At 39.1% G+C, this 14010-nt stretch overlaps 1 protein-coding gene across 2 annotated transcripts in view; it reads left to right on the forward strand.

Moving 5' to 3' along the window:
• The window catches only part of HMGA2 (high mobility group AT-hook 2), a 138054-nt gene extending 126451 nt beyond the window's left edge, over positions 1-11603 (forward strand). The window contains exons 5-6 of one of the 2 annotated variants that reach the window (XM_058425537.1): positions 11233-11360; positions 11495-11603. In XM_058425537.1, coding sequence (XP_058281520.1) covers positions 11233-11280 — 48 coding nt within the window. In that variant the 3' untranslated portion in view covers positions 11281-11360; positions 11495-11603. Of the gene's footprint in view, positions 1-330; positions 406-11232; positions 11361-11494 lie in introns of those variants that run through there. The other variant, XM_032170661.2, reaches the window with a different exon arrangement.
• The last annotated feature ends 2407 nt before the right edge of the window (positions 11604-14010 follow it).

Below are 14010 nucleotides of genomic sequence, written 5' to 3' on the forward strand. Positions count from 1 at the left end.
TCACTATAATCTATACATAGAAACATTAAAAAAACATATTTATTGAGGAAGCATATCTTGAAGTAAACAAAACTGAAGTATAAATTATCCAGGATTGCTAATAATGTGAGCCATTATTAAAGTATAAGAATGTCCTGCTGTTCTCTTCCCTTCTTGATGTAAATAGTCATTGGAGATCTAGGTGGTATCATGCTGAACCTGCCAAAATAAGTAGTGACCAGTGTCATGAGCTATCAAATTAAGTAGAACTCTTTCATGTAATTTTAAGTATCCATGAAATCTTTTTCCCTAGAAGTCTTTACAAATCTACCTTGCATCCTATTTTCTTAGGTCAATGTTGCCTTGCCTGGGAAGGACCACCCGGGCAATCTTATATATCTACTATTCTCTAAAAATGCCACTTAGAAGAGAACTGAAACTTCCAAACACATGAAAGGATCCAGGGAAAGTGTCTTCAAACAATCACATATGAGCTTTAAGTGGAATAAAAACAGAGTTACCATGAAAAAAATCATTATCATTGCTGCTCCCACACCTAAAAGCTAAGAGTGGGAGAGGGGTGCTAAAAAGACCCAGTGTTTGTGTATCTTTGAGCAATATTTAAAAATATATATATATAAACAAAAACTTGACATTTTAAGTAGGAGAATCCAAATATATTTAGCCTCTCATCCTTTATCTGTACAAAAATCAAGAGAAAGTAAATTGATAATTCTGTGCATTTGAGTCAAAGGATGAGGCAGAGTTCACATTTGCATCACAGGCTGTGAACTATAGATTAATAACTTTATGTGGTTTGTTAATATTGATTCAGCCCCTGTGCTTAGTGTCATAGGGAAGATAAGTCAAACAAAGAAAAACAGTCACTGCATCTGAGAAATGTATTTATATGTATATGCCTGTGTCCTATCCAGTGGTATGCTGGAACCAGCCCTTGTGAGCAAATAGTGAACATCTCTTCTGAATTCCGTGTTCAGTGATGTCAAGTAGGTAGCTTGAAATCCACTATGATGGGAGTATTTACACCATGGAAAGTGACAAATACTACAAATCAGGACTTTTTTTTTCCTGAGGAGCAAGTAGTTAAACATTTACCTCCCCAGCATGGCCCCACTCTTCAGCGATTCTGTTTATTTGGTCTGGAGATCCATCAGTGTTTTTTATGAACTCCCTAAGTGAGTTTAATATGCAACTAGAGATGAAGACACTCCGTGAAAACGTGAGATGTCTGAACATTTGTTGAGCAAGTGACCACAGAATGTCAATGTGTATGGGACACACAAGGGATACAGATGAATGAGTGGAATGCCTCAGGTTATCAAGGGGATGATAAGACTGGAATTTTCTTGTTTTGTTTGAGTTTGTTGTTGTTGAGTTGCAGAAGGGAAAATTGAAACGTAAATTAAGGGAAAGAAATTACAGATGAGATGAATGGCATATACAAAGGTAGAGAGGCAAGAACAAATATATCATAGGTGGAGATTATTAATGTGGCTACAACTGATTGCAAGTTGGACATTAATACATCAAGAAATAATATAAGTGAAATCACAGTTTTTTTCCCAAGAGAATCCAGAATCTCAAAGAAGCCACAAGTGGATTGAGTTGATCTTCAAGGATCAATCTGGCTATCTTACAGACCCTGTTCCAGATTTGCCCTTTATAGGAGAGTTCAGACTCAGAATTATAAAAAAGAACATGAGTTCATTGGGCTACCTAATTTATATTGTTTAATGACACAGTGATGAATTATATAAACATGAAAACTACGTGAAAGTTCGTGGAGGATAATGTAAATTTTACACTACATTCAAAAGAATCTCTTCCTTTTCCATCTGTTTCTTTCAAAATACCCTCCCAGATGGCTTTCCCGTGTGGCAATCTGGATTAACTCAGCCTCATATCCTTCCTTCAACAGCACTTTGAGGGGTTACATTCAGAATCACTTTTGAGGTGGTAAAAATTTTAGCACAACTAAATATTTTACATCTAAAGAAAAGGGCTCGGCAGTGTGTAAACAGACCTACGTTTTTCTTTCTGGCCCCATCACTGGGCTAATTAACTTCTCTTTGCTCTATTCATCTAGGAAATGGGATAATAGTAATGCCTTTTCCCTTACTCCCAAGAACATTACAAGAGATTCATAATTATATAAATTCCAGGTAGCATTATTACATTCTGACTTATTTTTGACTGTTAAGTGTTTCATTTCCAGAGATTTATAGTCTCAAAAATTCTAGAATCCTGATTTATTCCAAAGTACTTCCTCTTTAACGTCAAGTGTTTTCATTGAATGTTTTTTAAGGCAGGAATTTTTTAGCTGGAGGAAATTTTCTAGTAATTGCTCCATCCTATCATTAGGACTAAAGCATTCAGAATCATCTTCCTAGCATTTATGTCACATGTATACAGAATTACAAAGGCTCTGTGGTGAAGTATCCTCATACTGCCCAAGGCTGAAGTCTCCTCAGAACTTCAAGAATGGCCCTTGTTGAACCTGGGGTACAAAGTAGCAGAGTTTATTCTGAGGAGACAAATTCAGAATTATGATAAATCTCAGCACCTACATACGCACTTGTGTTTCTGTATACAAGTACATGCATCTAGAGAGAAATAAAAAGTGAAGGACCACCCTGTTGCTGGGGTTTGTGTTTGGGAAATCCACCAGGTGTCATCAGCTGCAAACATCAAGTGTGTCCCATAATCCTAATGGGAGAGTTAATAATCTCTTAAAAATCTAAAGGGGAAAATCTGTAATATGCACGTCAACTTTTTTCTAAAATTCCGAAATCAATGAAAACAGCTTATAAAATAACTCTACTATATTTCCACTTCAAGTGATAAACAATAAATTGAAATTAGCTAATTAGAAATAAATAGAAATGAGGCTGGGTGCGGTGGCTCACGCCTGTAATCCCAACACTTTGGGAGGTCAGGAGTTCGAGACCAGCCTGGCCAACATGGTGAAGCCCTGTCTCTACTAAATACACAAAAATTAGCCAGGCGTGGCAGTGGGCACCTATAATCCCAGCTACTCGGGAGGCTGAGGCGGGAGAATCACTTGAACCTGGTTGGCGGGGGAGGGTTGCCGTGAGCAGAGATTGTGCCACTGCACTCCAGCCTGGGTGACAGCGAGACTCCATCTCAAAAGAAAGAAAGAAAGAAATAGAAATCAGCTCGTTTTTTAGCAATTTGAGCAGTTGAATTCTCAGTCATATGATTACATTCTTAACTCTAGTAGGAAATGGTGGTAGGTTTTTCTTTTTCTTTTTTTTTAAAAAGAAACACCATAAATGTACCAGATTATTATTATTATTAGAGGGTGCTTTGTTACTCAGGTTTTTACTTTGATAAAAATAAGTCTCTCTCCATCTGAGATGTCTAAAAACGTTTCGCTAGTTTATCAGGTATTTGATCGTTTATTGCTATTTCTCTTTTAAGGCTTTAACCTGAGACTTGAAGGGACTCCCTAAATGTAATTCAGACATTTTTCTCTCACCTTTCTTCTACCCAAAGGGAAAACAGGTTTTTAAAATCCTAACAGCTCTCCACCCTTTCAATCTACTTTCCCCATTGTTGTACAGCCCTGGCAAACGATGCCTCTGGCAGTTAGGACAGGTATAAACCTGCTCCTTTTCAATTTCCCAATGAGAGGATTGCAAAGTTTTCAGTTTCTAAAAGACTGGAAACAAAGCTTTCTGTTTCAAAAAAAAGAGTTTTTACTTGCGAGTAACATCTTCTGCGGGTGGTGTGCACCCGGGCAAAGAAATCTCAGTAAGCCTTGATTATCACGGGATTTCTTCCCCCTCACAATAAAATGTTGAATGTTTTTACAGAGACTTCAAGGGCAGTTTTAAGGATGTTTATATTTCAGACAACCTAAACATTGTTTGGAGCAAAATGAGAGATTTCATTTTGGGACAAGCAAGTTGATGAATTGCAGTCAGCATCTCGTTCTCAAAGAAGGCATTTTTACTGGGGGCTTTTAGTCTAGACATACAAAGAGGGAAGGAGGAAAGGGGAAAGCATTCTCACTCTAACACTCGTCTTTTACATGGTATCTTGGCCAGTGCAGTAAATAGTTCATAATAAATCAGACTTACAAATACTCACTCGTCTACTCACTCAAGGAGCATAATGATTTATACTGCCTAAGTCACAAAGATCACTGATGTATTTATTTTCTTGCTTATGACTTTCAAGCTAGTAAAACATCTTGTGGGCCAGTAAATGTTTAGTACCAACTGGCAAAACATGAAGGATCATATCAAAGGCTGCCCTGAGTTGCACTGTTTTGTTGTATAGGAAATACTTTTTGACTTAACCTCTGACCTCTGACATCACAAAGGTCAAGGGAAAAGGAGAGAGCAAAGTAGAAACCAAGGTTTAACCCTTAATAAAGTAGCTCAAGGACATAGAAGCACAGGGAAATTGGAGGGCAGAGGAAGCGTATCAAAATGATTATTAACTGTAAACAGATGAAGTAATTAGCTTAGCTAACAGTTGTAATACAGGAATATTGGCAGGATGAAGTCAGCGGTTCTTGGCAGGAAATGTTTTATAGAGATGACAACTTCTAACAGAAGTGAAAGAACATCACTCAATTTAGGGCAACTTATAAAACTCCAAAAAGCAAAATTTAGTGTTTCTAGACTTGAGAAATTTGCTGTGAGAGTTTTTCTTTTTAAGTATGACTGTTTCTGTGTGGGGAAGTGTGTGGATTAGGCTCAAAACAAAATGGCAGTGGCTGCCTGCATTTCCCCTTCATATTGCAGAATTTTCCTCTACATTTTGATGTGTACTGGATAAAAACCAATTATTTACTCAATATATAATCTTTCTTCTTACTCTCCAAACTTGCTGACCCAAATTAATGTGGAACAAATAGCAATTGGCTTTAAAACCTGGTCTTTCTAAGAAAATCCTTAATGGTTGCATAGAAATATGTTGCATTGCCTCAGACACTTACATTCAGGAAATGTTTGCTGGACACTCAAATGTCTACTGAGAAATTGTTAACTGTTATTGATATTTTTATAATCTTACTCAAAAGTCATAACTCAGGATAATGAAAAACGTTTGGTGCAATAATGATTAAAATCCATAAATGTTCTGTTCCCTGGCCGCAAATACAACACCTATGCAAAATTTTACACATCTACAAAACAAAGGGAAAAGGTTTTTCCTAGTCTATGCCATTAATAAGCACATCTGGAATATAACCCTTAAGGAGTCTTTAATCATAATTTAAAGCTACTTTACATAAAAATAAGAACATTCCACAACAGTTGTGGAAACAGTGAAATACATTTTCTTCTTCTGGGCCAGGCACAGTGGCTCATGCCTGTGATCCCAGCACTTAGGGAGGCCCAGGCAGAAGTATTCCTTGAGCCCAGGAGTTTGAGACCAGCCTGAGCAACATAGTGAGACCTCATCTCTATTTAAAAAAAAAAAAAATTCCCTTGTTTTGAATACTTTGTTTATGCAAAAATCCTTTTGCTGTCTTTAGCTATTTTTTTAAATGGAGTGTTCCTGCAATAAAAATTGAACCTGGCGTGGAAAACTGATCAAACCGGTAATCCTCAGAAACCATGACTCCTGAAACTTGCAATTAGTTTATACCTGAAATGATTTCCCTATTTGAAAAATGTGCCTACCATCTCCAGATTTTTTAAAAATGGCCCTTTATCCCAGAAAGGAGAAATTCATTGTATCCCAGAGACCAGCGTTACTTCTGTTGCAATATTTTCAGTGATGGAACTCTGTTGAGGATACAGACAAGAAAAGCGGGAGAGCACTTCAGGAATCTAAGATTTTTTCTTTTACTTTCCTCTGGGGACCTTCTTTAATAGTTTTTTTCTTTCTTAAGAACCTATCCTTGAATCATAGGTAAAGAAATAATCACAGAATGAGTAACTGACATTAATAATCACAGCTTCACACTATAGTCTTACCGGATTTTTACTCTTTTTCAGGGTTTCCCCAAGTGGTGGTCACATTTCTCACACAACCCTGCAGTGTAGATAGATATGTGTAGTCATTACTGGGCTGACATGGTGGGACTGAGACCTGCTAATGCCGTGGTTGGCATCTATGATTAGTGAGGTCCAAGATCAACCTTCTTTACATTAAACATGCCCTAGCAAGACCTTCAAACCAACTTTATTAAGCTGATGCTAACGCACACAAAGAAGTCCTAACAATTCTATGTTTTTGTGTACATAATGCAGAAATAAAGACAAGATCAGGTACAAGTGCCGTCAGTATCTCAACTTCTTGTCTCCTTTTGAAAAACATAATTCCCGCCTAGCATTTCCACCAGAATCCCTTGCTCTTGCCAGATAATATGGTTTATATATGTTCCATTTAACATGTTTTTAAAAAATCTGCTGTAGAGTTTTCCTAGTTGGAGGAAATAATCACTTTCCATTAAGTTAAACAGTCCCAATAAATTTTAAATGAAAATATCTGACAGAGAAATAGAAAAACTCAGCTTTGTGGTCTTGCTGTTCACTTAGCTACAGATGGAACTTGAAAAACTGGTTCCTGGTCATTGCTGCTGAAGAGAGCCCTTTATTTCTGTTGTGACAGGACTGACTCAAGATACTCATGAACGTGGAAAACTCCTAAGTGTGTCATTCTGAGTTCCTGAGAAGTTGAACATACACAGATGACAAAAAAGAATGCCATTTAGCATTCTAGATTACCAAGTATTTGTAGGTTTATTGGCAAGATAGCTTAAATTACGTATGTATTTCTGGCCTGCAACAACATGTAATAGAAGAGTTGCAGAATTCTTTGCAGTTAAGAAAAAAAAAAAGATAAGGACTTATTAAAGCTGACATAGACTTCTGTGATTTTTGCACTCCATACCACACACAAAGGAGGGCATCGTGGTGACACCACCCCTGTGTTTGTATTTCCCGGTTCCATTTAGAATTCACTGGCCTCTTCTACTGCAGACCTGCTGTTTAGTCTGCATCTGAAAATTAAACCCAGAGCTTCAGCTCTTAGCATTAAATATTGAACTTTCTTCCAGCACACACCCTCATCCATGCCTGTATGGTAAGTCTGATTAAGACATTTTAAAATTCCATCAGCCTTAGGAGTTAAGTTTGGATATTGGGCTGTCTTCCTCCTCCTTTTTAATCTATTAGCAGAAGTGTACCCAAAGGTGTATATACCACATGCATCATGTTGAACCAAATTAAAAGAACAGTGATATGTGCAAACCATATTTCTGGGTTTTAGTGGAGGTTTTTTTTTCCAAGCTTAGCTAAAACAATGAAAGAGTTACATTTATCAAATTCCTTTTTTCATGAACAAAAGAAAAACTAAGGCAGAGTAAGTGCACTTTTCCAGTAGTTATAATAAAAATATAGTTTTCCAACTCTGCCCACCCCTGTTCCCCACTCATCAGTTTTCTGCCAAGAAAGCTCATGTGTTTCGGCCCGGTACCTCACTTGTCTTTGTAAAGTAGCTGCATGATGGCTGGGAGCTTTTCAGTGTTTAGAGGTCTTAGTAGCTGGTGCTCATAAAAATGTCACTGTGCACTTGCACTTTGAAAAGTTCTTTCATCTGAACATTCCTGAAGCCCCATTCCAACAGGTAAGCCTTCTTGACCAAAGAGCGGCTGTTTAGCCTTCCCACCCTACCACTAGACCCTAATGAGATGTGTGCAACTCTTGGCTATAGTTTTCATCTCCTTATTACCTCAAGGCTCCTCTTGGGAGCTACACAAGCTCAAAGGTCCTTTGACCATTAGGTGACAAATGCGAAGCAATTATTTTAAAACATGTCAAGGTAAAAGCTATTGTCTATAACACACGGCCATGTCTTTATGTCTTTTTTTTCTTTTTTTTTCTTTTTATTTGAGACGGAGTCTTGCTCTGTCGCCCAGGCTGGAGTGCAGTGGCACCATCTCGGCTCACTGCAAGCTCCGCTTCCCGGGTTCATGCCATTCTCCTGCCTCAGCCTCCCAAGTAGCTGGGACTACAGCTGGGACTACAGGCGCCACCATGCCTGGCTAATTTTTTGTATTTTTAGTAGAGATGGGGTTTCACCGTGTTAGCCAGGATAGTCTCGATCTCCTGACCTCATGATCCACCCGCCTAGGCCTCCCAAAGTGCTGGGATTATAGGTGTGAGCCACCATACCTGGCCCCAGCCATGTCTTTTAAGTTATTAAAGATGATTGAATCTCAGGGGTCCCTACCAACTCCTCAGTTACAGAAACAGGACTCTTTGGGGATGTCGGAGCCAGCTGCTTATTCTCCATGTCACCTGTTTCTGTTCCCGTTTTGCGCCACAGAAGCACCCTGTATTAAGTCTGGCCGAACCACGACATTTAGGGGAGCTGAGAATGGGTTTTCCAACCTCATTCCTGACAGGGAGGATTTTTCTCCTCTTCATTGAATGCACACTTGTACAGAATCCACACATGTAACCAAAGACCAAGTCACTGGGAAGGTGAGAGCTGAGGTTTGCAGAGGTGGGAAGAGCCACCTGCCCCACCACATCACCCCTTTGGGAACCATTCCTTACTTTGAAGGGTGGCCAGCCAGGGCTATGCCAAGAAGAGAGAGCTCTCCACTAACTAGACATTTGAGAAAACCATCATTCTGAGCATGTGAGAGCCACATTGCCTCCAAACCTTTAATGGAGTGAGACTCCCACCCTCTGACATCCTAGTCGTGTTCCCAGCACTCACTGATAGTTACTAGTAGAATTCCAAGGTCAGCAGAAAGGTACATTAATAAAACAACTATCCACATTGTCTTAAGGACAGTTAAGGAAACAATGTGACCTACCACCATTTTCATCTGAATTGTGTCTAAAAGGTTGGAATTCAGGAGTTTCAGGAGCTCACATCAAGCAAAGTTTCTGGGAATGTTTTGAAAAGTTGATCACATTCCATTTAGTACAAGGTCTTTGTTAAGTTCATGGCCTGAAAATTCTGTTTCCTTCCGGATTTGAAAGTACCTTGGTTTCCGGATAGTATAGAAAAATCAAACAGTTAGAAATGGAATAATTACAGCTCAATCCAGGAGGTTTGCCAGCTTGACTGAGTTCTATTAATTTGTTAACCATAAGAAGGAGTAAAATATACCTGCTGGCTTTTATGCCGTGATCTGTTTCAGAGTAGTCACCTAAGTCCACACCTCATGTCAGAATGAGAAGTGAATCATCTGGGGACAAACGAGGTGTGTATCTGCCTAACAGCTTAGTGACTTTCTCGAATTTAAATATTAAGTGAAAGGACAGGGTCACAGGGCAGCTGATCTTTGGCTCGTCTCTCTTTCGTCTGCCCATGGCTTTGATCATGCTACATCCTCCTTTGTGGCCAGGGCTCCACAGAGAATCTCAGGGTCATGGCCTGTTGCCTAGTCGAGGTATAAACCTGCTGCTTAAATATGTGAAGCCCACAGTTTGGGGGTTAGGAGTTAAAAGGGAGGTAGCCTCATACGTTCCACTTTTCCCACAAAACCCAAAGCAGACTAAACAAAACCGGTGTGAAATCTCATGACTTGATGCTGCCGTGGTTATATTTTTCAAGCTGTAATCCATTCATTTGTATGTGTGTTTATTCCCAGGATTTACAGCTTGCTCAGTCTTCGGGGGGAAAGAGAATATTTGAAACCTTTTGCAAAGGGTTTGAAGTATGCAGTGGCCTGTGATTAAAGCCCAGGATAGAGAGTGTGTGTGTGTGTGTGTGTGTGTGTGTGTGTGTGTGTGTGTGTGTGTGTATGCGTGCGCGTGCGCGCATTCATGTGAATGTGTGAGTGCCCGTTCATGTGGGTTTTTTTTCTCCCATTTGCTGCTTTTACGCAAAAGCGTCACACATGGTAGCATTTAGGAGCCCCTTCACAGCTGAAGTGTTTCAAACACTAATGAATGGAAGTTTGGTCATATAATGCAGACAAGCTTTAAGGCATGCTTTACTGAATGGTGTACTGTAGTGACCTGGGAAAGGAAGAGAGGTATAAATTGTGTCGGTTAGCCACCCAGACAAAATGAAGCCATGTGGAAAATCAAATCTATTAAAGTATGAAGACTGTTATAAGCTGTTTTAAGCTGGCCATTCTTAAAGGGGCTCGGTCTGCTGCAGGAGTAAATGTTTACCTCTTCCCCCAGATCTTTTTCACATGCCGTCTTACGAGACAATGTGCAGCATTTGATAAAAATCATCCTCTCACTAACGACGCTTTTATCGGAAATGTTTATTGTCTCCGCTTTACCACCCATGTCCTGAAAGGTACTGCACATTTGTTAAATAAGCAAAAGGAAAGAGAACTTTGCGGCTCAAGCCGGCTCGCAGAAACCCCAACAAATTCCAGAGCCATAAGGAATCAGAAAAAGGAAAAGGGAAGGAGGAGTTAGATTTATATGAAGAGGGGGCCTTGCAAAAACATATATATTAGATTTTCTCTGCTTGGCTAGCCCACCATCAAATGTTTGGTCGATGCGGATTAGTATTGAGATTGAGCAGTTACGCCGAACTTGGGTCACTGTCTCAAAATGTGCTTTAATAAATACAAGGGGGAGGAAATGGATTTGGGAAGGCTCGTTGTCAGCTCTGCCCCTGCTCTCACACTGCCTCTGCACAGTGGTGTAGCGGTCACACACAGGTGTTGGCACCAGTACCAACCCGACCCAAATCCTGGTCCCACACACCCTGTAATTTTGGGCACATTACTTGTCTATGCCTTGGTTTTCTCAGATGTAAAACAGGAATATTAACAGAAGGTGCCTAAGCATCTGGTAAGCACTCTAAAAATACCAGCTATTATTACCAGTATCTGGAGGGTGGGTTCATTTATACCTTAAGAAAGGATCCCCCTAACTCTATTTTTCTTGTGTGCCGGTTTTTAAAACTGATGAATGGCATGCTGTCGGGAAAAATTTATCCATTCCTATTTTTTTTCTAATTGGTGAGTAAGCGTGCGTTGCCCTGACACTCTCTGGACAGCAAACAATTGAATTTGCTGACCAGCCGCCATGATGTCAAGCCTTAAGTCAACAGTGGCTAATAACCGCTCTGGGAAAAAACAACACCTTGATTCCTCAATTACGGTTTAAGAAGCCCTGGGAATAAGGGCTCGCCAGTCATCGTCATCCTCTTTTGAGGCAAGCATAATGTGCTGTGGAAACAGGTTACCTCTGCACTGTTGGCAAGAGCAGCCCACACAGTATAACGATTGAGCGTCATGGCTGTGCCCTTTGTGTGTTCCAGGAGGAAACTGAAGAGACATCCTCACAAGAGTCTGCCGAAGAGGACTAGGGGGCGCCAACGTTCGATTTCTACCTCAGCAGCAGTTGGATCTTTTGAAGGGAGAAGACACTGCAGTGACCACTTATTCTGTATTGCCATGGTCTTTCCACTTTCATCTGGGGTGGGGTGGAGTAGGGTGGGGGAGGGTGGGGGTGGGGTGGGGAGAAATCACATAACCTTAAAAAGGACTATATTAATCACCTTCTTTGTAATCCCTTCACAGTCCCAGGTTTAGTGAAAAACTGCTGTAAACACAGGGGACACAGCTTAACAATGCAACTTTTAATTACTGTTTTCTTTTTTCTTAACCTACTAATAGTTTGTTGATCTGATAAGCAAGAGTGGGCGGGTGAGAAAAACCGAATTGGGTTTAGTCAATCACTGCACTGCATGCAAACAAGAAACATGTCACACTTGTGACGTCGGGCATTCATATAGGAAGAACGCGGTGTGTAACACTGTGTACACCTCAAATACCACCCCAACCCACTCCCTGTAGTGAATCCTCTGTTTAGAACACCAAAGATAAGGACTAGATACTACTTTCTCTTTTTCGTATAATCTTGTAGACACTTACTTGATGATTTTTAACTTTTTATTTCTAAATGAGACGAAATGCTGATGTATCCTTTCATTCAGCTAACAAACTAGAAAAGGTTATGTTCATTTTTCAAAAAGGGAAGTAAGCAAACAAATATTGCCAACTCTTCTATTTATGGATATCACACATATCAGCAGGAGTAATAAATTTACTCACAGCACTTGTTTTCAGGACAACACTTCATTTTTAGGAAATCTACTTCCTACAGAGCCAAAATGCCATTTAGCAATAAATAACACTTGTCAGCCTCAGAGCATTTAAGGAACCGAGACAAGTAAAATTATCCTCTTTGTAATTTAATGAAAAGGTACAACAGAATAATGCATGATGAACTCACCTAATTATGAGGTGGGAGGAGCGAAATCTAAATTTCTTTTGCTATAGTTATACATCAATTTACAAAGCAAAAAAAAAAGGGGGGGCAATCTCTCTCTGTGTCTTTCTCTCTCTCTCTTCCTCTCCCTCTCTCTTTTCATTGTGTATCAGTTTCCATGAAAGACCTGAATACCACTTACCTCAAATTAAGCATATGTGTTACTTCAAGTAATACGTTTTGACATAAGATGGTTGACCGAGGTGCTTTTCTTCGGCTTGAGTTCACCATCTCATCATTCAAACTGCACTTTTAGCCAGAGATGCAATATATCCCCACTACTCAATACTACCTCTGAATGTTACAATGAATTTACAGTCTAGTACTTATTACATGCTGCTATACACAAGCAATGCAAGAAAAAAACTTACTGGGTAGGTGATTCTAATCATCTGCAGTTCTTTTTGTACACTTAATTACAGTTAAAGAAGCAATCTCCTTACTGTGTTTCAGCATGACTATGTATTTTTCTATGTTTTTTTAATTAAAATTTTTTACAAATACTTGTTTCAGCTTCTCTGCTAGATTTCTACATTAACTTGAAAATTTTTTAACCAAGTCGCTCCTAGGTTCTTAAGGATAATTTTCCTCAATCACACTACACATCACACAAGATTTGACTGTAATATTTAAATATTACCCTCCAAGTCTGTACCTCAAATGAATTCTTTAAGGAAATGGACTAATTGACTTGCAAAGACCTACCTCCAGACTTCAAAAGGAATGAACTTGTTACTTGCAGCATTCATTTGTTTTTTCAATGTTTGAAATAGTTCAAACTGCAGCTATCCCTAGTCAAAACTATTTTTGTAAAAGACATTTGATAGAAAGGAACACATTTTTACATACTTTTGCAAAATAAGTAAATAATAAATAAAAGCCAACCTTCAAAGAAACTTGAAGCTTTGTAGGTGAGATGCAACAAGCCCTGCTTTTGCATAATGCAATCAAAAATATGTGTTTTTAAGATTAGTTGAATATAAGAAAATGCTTGACAAATATTTTCATGTATTTTACACAAATGTGATTTTTGTAATATGTCTCAACCAGATTTATTTTAAACGCTTCTTATGTAGAGTTTTTATGCCTTTCTCTCCTAGTGAGTGTGCTGACTTTTTAACATGGTATTATCAACTGGGCCAGGAGGTAGTTTCTCATGACGGCTTTTGTCAGTATGGCTTTTAGTACTGAAGCCAAATGAAACTCAAAACCATCTCTCTTCCAGCTGCTTCAGGGAGGTAGTTTCAAAGGCCACATACCTCTCTGAGACTGGCAGATCGCTCACTGTTGTGAATCACCAAAGGAGCTATGGAGAGAATTAAAACTCAACATTACTGTTAACTGTGCATTAAATAAGCAAATAAACGGTGGCTCATAAAAATAAAAGTCGCATTCCATATCTTTGGATGGGCCTTTTAGAAACCTCATTGGCCAGCTAGTAAAATTGAAGCAATTGCTCATGTTGGCCAAACATGGTGCACCGAGTGATTTCCATCTCTGGTGAAGTTACACTTTTATTTCCCGTACGTTGTACAATCAAAACACACTACTACCTCTTAAGTCCCAGTATACCTCATTTTTCATACTGAAAAAAAAAAAGCTTGTGGCCAATGGAACAGTAAGAACATCATAAAATTTTTATATATATAGTTTATTTTTGTGGGAGATAAATTTTATAGGACTGTTCTTTGCTGTTGTTGGCCGCAGCTAAATAAGACTGGACATTTAACTTTTCTACCATTTCTGCAAGTTAGGTATGTTTGCA

The sequence above is a fragment of the Hylobates moloch genome, unplaced genomic scaffold (genome assembly GCF_009828535.3).
Source record: "Hylobates moloch isolate HMO894 unplaced genomic scaffold, HMol_V3 SCAFFOLD_12, whole genome shotgun sequence".
Lineage (NCBI taxonomy): Eukaryota > Metazoa > Chordata > Mammalia > Primates > Hylobatidae > Hylobates > Hylobates moloch.